Source organism: Salvia splendens, chromosome 7 (assembly GCF_004379255.2).
Source record: "Salvia splendens isolate huo1 chromosome 7, SspV2, whole genome shotgun sequence".
Classification (NCBI taxonomy): domain Eukaryota; kingdom Viridiplantae; phylum Streptophyta; class Magnoliopsida; order Lamiales; family Lamiaceae; genus Salvia; species Salvia splendens.
The window spans coordinates 9,155,054-9,164,663 of NC_056038.1; the positions used below are offsets into that span (position 1 = coordinate 9,155,054).

Genomic DNA, 9,610 nt, shown 5'->3' on the forward strand with positions numbered 1-9,610 from the left:
ATCCTGGTGAAAGGGTTAAAAGCTCGGTTAGAACAAGCCAAAGGACAATGGGTAGAAAATCTCCCTCAAGTCCTATGGTCCTACCGAACTACACCCACAACCTCCAACGGTGAAACTCCGTACAGTCTTGTGTACGGCACTGAAGCCGTGATTCCGGTGGAGATCGGCATACCCAGTCCCCGAACTCTAAATTTCTCAGCAGAAATGAATGACGACGGACTGAGAGCCGAGCTAGATCTTGCCGAAGAAAGAAGAGAATTGGCATGCATAAAAGCAGCCAAGTACAAGGAGCAAGTAGCCCGGTATTACAACCAAAGGGTGAAGAAGCTGCAATTTCAAGTGGGAGATCTCGTCTTGAGAAACAACGAAGTAAGCCGAGCAGAAAAGCTAGGCAAGCTCGAACCCACATGGGAAGGTCCGTATCGGGTGTCAGAAGTCCTCGGCAAAGGGTCTTACAAATTGGCTCACATGTCAGGAGAACAGGTACCCCGAACATGGCACATTTCCAACCTCAAGAAGTTCCATTTGTAAGAGACAGTCCGGTCAGTCAGTCTTGAGTCCTGTTCGGTCAATGTGCTTTATTTGGTTTGCTTGGTCTTTGCTTGTCTCTGTGCGTTTTGTCTGTGTGTTTTGTCTGTCTCTGTGCGTGTCGTCTCTTACAAATGTTACTGAGGTATCTTGTTCTTCGAAGGCTGATCCCCTTCTTAGAACATATATAAGCCAACGATTGTGAGTCAAAGCTTCTAAAGAGGATACAAGACCACAATTCAGCTTAAACAAGCAGTTCGTCTGAAACGAGCTGCAATAAGCCAACGATTGTGAGTCAAAGCTTCTAAAGAGGATACAAGACCACAATTCAGCTTAAACAAGCAGTTCGTCTGAAACGAGCTGCAATAAGCCAACGATTGTGAGTCAAAGCTTCTAAAGAGGATACAAGACCACAATTCAGCTTAAACAAGCAGTTCGTCTGAAACGAGCTGCAATAAGCCAACGATTGTGAGTCAAAGCTTCTAAAGAAGATACAAGGCCACAATTCAGCTTAAACAAGCAGTTCGTCTGAAACGAACTGCAATAAGCCAACGATTGTGAAGTCCAAGCTTCTAAAGAGGATACAAGACCGCAATTCAGCTTAAGAATCAAGCACTTCGTCTGAAACGAACTGCAACGAAAGTCCGATTCTCGCGATAAAACTTGCCTGAATTAGGACAAGGGAAAGTCCGAAACTCCAGTGATGAATCGGCGAATTTTTGATGGTGATAAATGCAAGTAAAAATACGGATCACGACACAGAGAATTTACGTGGTTCGATTTACTGAGGTAAATCTACGTCCACGGGAAGAAAGGAGGGCAGAGTTGTATTGCTTGATCTGTTTTCTACAGCTTACAAATACAGACTTGCTATTTTATATTTTTATCTCTAGAGAGCGAGAGAGTCTAACCCTATCTATCTGATCTAGGTTCTATTTATACATTGAACCAAGATCGTGGCATGCAGCACCATTTACTAGGTAGTGGATGTCGTGGAGATCGTGGCGATCTTGCATGGGTCCACTATCCTGCATGAGTTAATGACTGCTTGACACCACTAAATAGATCGTGGGTGTAGTGGAGGTCGTGGAGGTTCTGCATGAGTCCACTATCTCCCAGTTCGGTCGAATACTGAGACCGAACTGCTGAACTATTGCCGAGCAGCTTTTGCCGATCTGAGAGTAGAGCTTGAATGGTCGGCTTTTACCGAGCTGTAGGCTGGGGCCGAACTCTTTGGTAATGCCGAACTGATTGGTCGGCTTGTACCGAGCTGTAGGCTGGGGCCGAACTCTTTGGTAATGCCGAACTGATACTCTTCCTTGGGCTTTGGGCTGATGGGCTGTCACTGCTATTGGGCTTGTTTAGTCCGTACTCCATCATATGTAAAATTTTAAGTTTATACAAAATAAATTTTTATCGGATTTCTACCTTTCATTCAATCAAGAAAAATCAAATCGAGAACGAGTTACACAATTTTTCGATTCAACAAATGCTGACGGCAATGGAATAAGTTTACACAAATAAAAAATACATAAATTAACGTTGCGCCTTAAAGATGTTTTCCTTCTATAAACTAAATGAACGCCAACGAGTATCGAGCATGAAAATTCAAAACGTATATCAACCCTAAAAAGAAACCAAACTACATCGTAGCCGAAAAATAACATTAAACAAGAATAACCCAATTTCAAAATAAAAACGCTAACATTGACACAAGACCTAAACCAAATTTAAAGGAAAAGGTTCCACCTAATAAATAAAGTAGCAACAAGAAAGCTACAAACCAATGAGTAACTTGGACTCCCATGAATACAAGAACAATAACCACAAATCCTACTAAAAAAACGCTCATGACGACCGACCATCAAGAAGGAGGTTAAGAAAACTAACCAATTATAGAAACAACCTAGCTCTTAAGTAACCCTAAAATCAGCACATGGAATTGATCTCACGACCAACTACAAAAACCAACACGTGGAATGCTTTCATTATATCTCGGCTCTTCTTGGTTTCACAGTTCTCGACCAAATTCTGATGTCACGCCAATTTCAAGCATTTGCCCAAGGGGATAAGGGAACTCTAGGCCCGTTCCTCTAATCCACTCCCCCTAAACGCCAAAATAACATTTTATTCTCAACCTCCCAATTGGGGTATAATTCTAAAAATGTTACCTTATTATGATATTCCATATATATCATGCAACATGTGGAATAGAAGATCCATGTATTTTTCCTATGTCACAGAATGTATCCAACCAGGAAAGTAAGCATGCCATCAGATCTATAGGCAAGTGAATAGATAGGTTATATTTTTTCAATAAAAATATCAAACGTTATTAATAAATCTACAATAAAACAATATGCTTCGTGATCTTCGGTTGTTATGTATAAAAAATACATTATACATCACTCCATTAGCTATTGTCGTGGCCGTATTGAATCGTCTATCCCTATGATGATAAATCAGACTTGATGTTAGCTTTACGACATAACAAGATTGCTCCATATAACATCTCTAACTCGAAGCATCCATCGTCCATGCATCTACAGTTTCTCATGCTGCAAATCTTCAAGTGTGCTCATTGTTAATTAAACAAAAAAGAGGGTTTTTAGAAATAATTATAATCCTCAAGGGGCATGTGCATAATTATCCCATAATAGAGAAGACCCTCTCGGAATGTCTTGACACAGTATAAAGACAATTGAGATGCTTTATCCCATTTAGTTTTTCTCTCCTAACTTCAAACCTCCATTTCAGTTGACGAATTTTCAAGGTACACTCGCAGATTACTACCAAAACAATCACTTCTTCTTCCTCCTCTCTATTTTACTCACCGTTCTTGTTTGTATCAAATAGTTTCTTCACTATTTTATTTAATTTTCGCCTTTATTTTCTGATTCTGGTTTCTGCACGTATCTATTTTTGTATCTAGACCATTTAAGTTCATCAATTTCAATTTTTGTTCTATATTGACTGCAATAAAGAGTTTTTGCTGGACGATGAAGCAAATCACTTTACATTTTGTTATATTATATTTTGTGTTTCAGATTAAGCTACTCCGTAGTTTTTTGGCTAGCGTATTATGATCATGGTTTCTCAGTATTTTTTTTATTAATTTAAATTTGTAGTATAAGGACCGAAATTTCCCCCTGGGAACATATTGTTCTAATATGCTGCTTTTACCAGTTTCTTGTTCGGCCAATTTTTAAAAAGCATAAGGATTTAGACGACAATGTGTTATGTTGAAAAAATGTTAAGTTTTTTTTTTCTTTATTAACTATTACACCCCCAAGATTTATCTGTGTTGAAATGAAACGATTGTTTGGATTGGTATGTGATGGATCTTATAGTTTGATCTTCGGAAGCTGTTGATTCTTCTACTTGATCTCATGTCATATATGTATGACTAGTAAAATCTGTTCATTATATTGAGATATGTGGGTTTTAAATGGTCAATGAGTTTGGTTCTTTGTGCCTTTTAGTTTTTCTGTGAAAGCAATTTCTCTTTCCAACAATTGACTTATTGAAATGCAGGCGTTCTGTTTTTAATAGGGAATTTAAGTTATCAATTCTCATGGATCCATGGCTCCGTGATTCCAATATAGCACATGAGTTTAAATTTGATGATGGAAGTTTTCTCCCCAGTTATGATCAGTCTCAAAACCCTAGAAACGGGACGAAACATGATTACTTGGATCTTGATCTCCTGGATATCCCTTTACTTCCTATAAGCCCGGGCCCTGATAATTTTGGTCCATCTTCGAATGTGAGCTACGAAACCGACTCTCCGGATGATGTAGACTCGGATCCAATGCTAAAGTTTCTCAATCAGATTCTAATTGAAGAGGATATGGAAGAGAAGCCTAGCATGTTTCATGACCCCCTTGCCCTACGTGCTGCTGAGAAATCCTTGTATGAAGTCATTGGACAGAAATACCCACCTTCACCGTCTTATCCAGGAAGTTCTGATAGTCCTGATAGCTTTTACGGGAATTCTAGCGAGTACACAAGCAGCAGCAACACTGGTAGTAATTCTATTGATCCTCAATGGATTGTTGATCCGGGTGAAAATACTTCATCTGTGGAACAGGGTCATCGACAGGATCTTTTGTCCGATTCATTTTTACAGGTCAGTTCACAATCATCATCACATGCTGTCAACAGCGCCTATGGTAATGGGAATACACAGACGAACTCCTTTGGCGATGCAAGCCTGCTTCAGAATTTCTTTGGTGATAGTGAATCCATCTTGCAGATCAAGAGAGGGATGGAAGAAGCTAGTAAGTTCCTCCCTACCAGTAATTCATTGATTATTGATTTGGACAAATATGAATTACCTAAAAAATCAGAAGATATAAGTCCAGCTGTTATGATCAAAACAGAAACAGAAGAGCCTCATTATTCTTCTAATAGCCTTAAGGGAAGGAAGCATCAACATCCAGATGATGGTAATTTGGAAGACATTGAAAGAAGCAGTAAGCAACTTGCAACAAATGTTGAAGAGGTTGACCTATCTGAAATGTTTGATAGAGTTCTTCTTTGCACTAATGTCAAGGGCTGCAATGATATTACTGAACCGGAAAACCCTTCTCCACTGCCAGTAATGCTGCCTAAAGAGTCTAATGGCAGAAAAGCTCGTACACAGAAGAATGAGAAGCAGGATTCTGTGGACCTCAGAATCCTTTTGATTAGTTGTGCTCAATCTGTTGCTGCTGATGATCGTAGAACAGCATATGAACAATTAAAGCAGATCATGCAACATTCTTCTCCGATCGGAGATGTGTACCAGAGGTTGGCTCATGTGTTTGCTAGTGGTCTTCAGGCTCGGCTGGGTGGTACTGGAACTGAACTTTATGCATCCCTTAATCGCAGGAAAATTACGGCTGCAGAGAAGTTGAAAGCCTACCAGGTGTATCTTTCATCCTGTCCATTCAGGAAGATGTCGATTGCTTATGCAAATAGGATGATTTGTTCATTGGCGTCAGAAGCCACTACACTGCATATTATTGATTTTGGCATCCTCTATGGCTTCCAGTGGCCTGTCCTCATTCAGCATCTTTCAGACAGAGCTAGTGGTACTTTCAAGCTGCGCATCACTGGAATCGAGCTTCCACAACCAGGTTTTAGACCAGCCGAACTTCTAGAGGAGACAGGCTCCCACTTAGCTAAATATTGTGAACGTTTTGGAGTGCCATTTGAATACCAAGCCATTGCAACACAACACTGGGAGGATATTAAAATCGAGGACCTGAATATTACAAGTGGTGAGGTTATTGCTGTGAACTCTCTTTTCCGGTTTGGGAGATTGCTGGATGAGACTGTTATAACAGACAGTCCAAGGGATGCTGTTCTGAACTTAGTTAGGAAAATAAAGCCACATATCTTCGTAAATGCTGTCACAAATGGATCTTATAATGCTCCCTTCTTCGTGACTCGTTTCAGGGAGGCCCTATTCAATTATTCTGCATTGTTTGATATGTTAGATGCTACCTTGCCTCGTGATAATCCTCATAGATTGGATTTTGAACAAGATTTCTGTGGCCGTGAGATAATCAATGTTGTTGCATGTGAGGGAGCAGAGAGGGTTGAGAGACCTGAGACATACAAGCAATGGCAAGTTCGCCACAAACGGGCTGGGTTCAAACCGCTACCCTTGGATCATGGGATTTTGAAAAAAGTTAGGCACAAGTGCCCTGGATATCACAAAGATTTTCTTTTTGATGAAGACGGCTGTTGGATATTGCAGGGCTGGAAAGGCAGGATTCTTTGTGCTAGCTCGTGTTGGGTCCCTGCATAAAGTCTGATGCATGTTCACTCTACATTAAAGGAAAGATATCAAAGAATCTGAGGTAATTTTCTTTCATCATCTTAATTCTAGAACTCTAAGGGAAAGTGTGAAAGACAAGCATCATCTACCCTATATTCGGCTCCCAACCCTCTTCATCTAAAAATTGATTTCCATCTTGCATTGTGTACAGATGATGAATTAGAAGAGCGAGACAAATTTCTCTATTTGTTTGTTGAGAAGATGATATCTGCACTTGAAGTAGTAGCACTGTACCAGAATGAAAAGGAACTTGCAGCTGTGGAGACTGGAGATGTCACTTTACAAGGTACTTGGAACTCTCTTACACCTCCGATTTGGGTCATCATGTGTACAAATACCAGCGGTGAAGAGGGGCTTACGAAACGACTGTTCTTTATTAACATAATTGAAGATCTTAGTCCGGATTTTGATATGGTTAGCATATGCTTCATTAGTTGTCTTGTTTTTTTCTCTGGTGTTATGTATTGTAGGGTTAGCGATATTGTCATGATTGCACACTATTACTGAGGCTGTTGAGATAGATACACATAGATTTGATCCTAAACTTGATTTTGTAGAAGTGATTTTCTGAATTTAGATTGATAGTTTCTACCCTCTGTTTGGAATTGGCTCAATTATATTTTCGTGTGATCGGATAACCTGTAAACCCTGAAATGATGTCTGCGAAGTTTTTTCATGAGGCTCTTTGCCGACTTCTGTGCGTTCGCTTTCCCATGTATGTTGTTCACCTTGTGTTATGAGCCGTCGATGTTCCTATTCGATTTGGTCGTGTTTTTTCTATCCCGTGTGTGTCTTTTTCCTCTAGGATCTCTTGTGTTCTGTTGTCGGAGCTATGGGGTGGCGGATGCATTGTGCATTGCCTGGTTTGGGGAAAGAGGCTAGGTGCTTAAGTAATGAGTTTATCGTGCCAACTACGCTAGCTATGCACCAGGGCAAAATTGAGCAACAGACTCCGTTTCCGCTCACATGTGCAAAAATAACAAATATTATGGACCCATTTGTGATTATACTAGCTTTAAGACACATACATAAATACATGCATTGATTAAGACAATGCTACACATTCACCCAATATTATATAAATATTATTTTAATATCCATAATTAATATTTTGTGTTGATATCTATTATAATGAACATAAACATAAACATAAACATATGAAAGAATATTCTTTTAGTGTGTCTTTTAGATCCCCTCTAGCTATTTACACCATATTCAAACATATTGTCGTATTAAATAGTACTAATTATACTCTAACTATTTACTAAATTCAACCTAAAAGAATGTTAGCTTTTCACTTATATTTTATACTTTCAGTTACACTCATATATTATAGACTAAAGTCCAATTTTGGTCTCTTTACCCTAAAATTCTTTTTGGTTCCATACATTAAGTTTGTGACATTTAGTCCCTAATATATTGTTTTGGTGCCTTTTGGTCCCAAACATATTATTTTGGTCCAAAATAACCATTTTCTGTTAAAATTAACTATCAAAGTGTTTGACCAATTTAATAACTTAATTATAATTTAATACTCCTTTCGTTTCCCCAATGATGAGACAAAACTTTTCGGCACAAAATCTAAGAAAAAAAATGTTTAAAGTGTTAAATGGATAGATAATTAAGTGGAGTAAATTTGATGTTTTTAAATTTAAATTTCATTTGTATAAAAATTGAATTTTTATATACAATGACTTTTTTAAACTACTCATTCATAAATATTAATCCTAAAACTCTTGTTTCCTAAAACAAAATTTTTCATAGTTCTCTACTAAAAACTTAAATTTTGGTCAAACGCTTTACTGTTAATTTTAAGAGTAAAGGTCAATTTTGGTCCTTAACATATGGCCGCAATAGGAATTTCGTCCAAAACATTCACTTTTTGAAAAACGGGTCCATAACAAATGAAATTCATGTCGATCCGGTTCTTTTTTAACGGCGCCGTCAATTTCCGGCGGTCAACCGTTAATTAGTGTTTTGTTTACCGGATTAGGCCTAATTATTTTCTAATTATTTTGTTAAAAAACCAAATTTTCTTATTTCAAATTTCATTAAAAATTCTGTCAATTAAAAAGAACAAACATCGCAACTTTTGGTCTCTACCAAATCAAACCAACCGATTTCTTTTCTCTCTTCTCTCTCCTCTCTCGTCGTTCTCGACAAAACTCTAAATCCGTTGTTTGATTCTGACCAAAATCGAGTAACTGTTGTTGGAGATAAGTTGGGATTAGTCGAATCTTTACTTCCGGTCCAACGGCGGACTTGTCGGAGTTTGATTGTGATGGTTTGATTTCTCCTCCTCCGAAGCAAATGGAAGAAGTCACGTCGCCGATGTCGCCAAACCCTAGTTTCGACGATGTAGAAGTGGAAGCGGCGATGACGGTTGCCGACTGCAAAGTCCCACATGAAGAAGATGAAGCAAGGAGGACGACGACGAACCCTAGTTCATATTACTCTAAATACTTATTTTTGTTGTTGGCTACTGGTTTTTGGATGGTGGGTGTCTGTTTTTTTATGGTGGATACTTGTTTGCCATAGGGTTTTTTGACATCAATCGGCACTGGTCACGCTTAGAATTGCAAATGTTCAGGACATATTTGATATTGATAATGAATATGTTGGACTAGTTTGACGTATTTTATTCTATTTTTCCGCTTCATCTTCGACGAAATAGCAGTCCATAATGCTTTGTAGATGTTTCAAATCCAGTTTCAGAACATTAATATGCATTTCAACATTATCGGAATTCAGGGACATAGATTCAGTGACTTACATTCAAGATTCAAAATTTGGACCAAGTTGTAGAGAAAGAAAATTAGGTTCTTGGTGGTGTGGGGAAGAAGAAATGAAAGAGATGGAGAATTAAAAAAAAATGATTTTGATTCATGTTTTTATTTTTAAGGGTTTTCTATTTTATAAATATTTCAGAAATTTTAATAAAAATAAATAAAATTAGCTAAAGTAATAAAAAATGACTAATCCGGTCAACAAAACACTAATTAATGGTTGACCATAAGAAATTGACGGCGCCATTAAAAAAGGACCGGATCGACACGAATTTCATTTGTTATGGACCCGTTTTTCAAAAAGTGAATGTTTTAGACCAAATTCGTATTTCGGTCATATGTTTAGGACAAAAATTGACGTTTACTCTACTTTTAATAGAAAATGGTTATTTTGGACCAAAACATATGTTTGGAACCAAAAAGTACCAAAATAATATGTTTTGGACCAAAAGGTCACAAACTTAATGTA

The 9,610-nt window shown here is 38.1% G+C and overlaps 1 protein-coding gene across 2 annotated transcripts; it reads left to right on the forward strand.

The window, feature by feature from the left end:
- Positions 1–3,228: 3,228 nt before the first annotated feature.
- Positions 3,229–6,949, forward strand: LOC121742347 (scarecrow-like protein 14). Of its 2 annotated transcripts, none has more exons than XM_042135463.1 (3): positions 3,229–3,301; positions 4,063–6,377; positions 6,507–6,949. In XM_042135463.1, exon 2 carries the CDS (start codon positions 4,103–4,105, stop codon positions 6,323–6,325), a length of 2,223 nt encoding a protein of 740 aa, XP_041991397.1. In that variant the 5' UTR covers positions 3,229–3,301; positions 4,063–4,102; the 3' UTR covers positions 6,326–6,377; positions 6,507–6,949. The 2 variants fall into 2 exon arrangements, with proteins under 2 accessions (XP_041991397.1, XP_041991398.1); XM_042135464.1 differs by having other exon boundaries at positions 3,237–3,301; positions 4,081–6,377.
- Positions 6,950–9,610: the final 2,661 nt, after the last annotated feature.

What these genes read in the sequence shown, in the direction of transcription:
- LOC121742347 (XM_042135463.1), top strand. Translation starts at nt 4,103, where the DNA reads ATGGATCCATGGCTCCGTGATTCCAATATAGCACATGAGTTTAAATTT.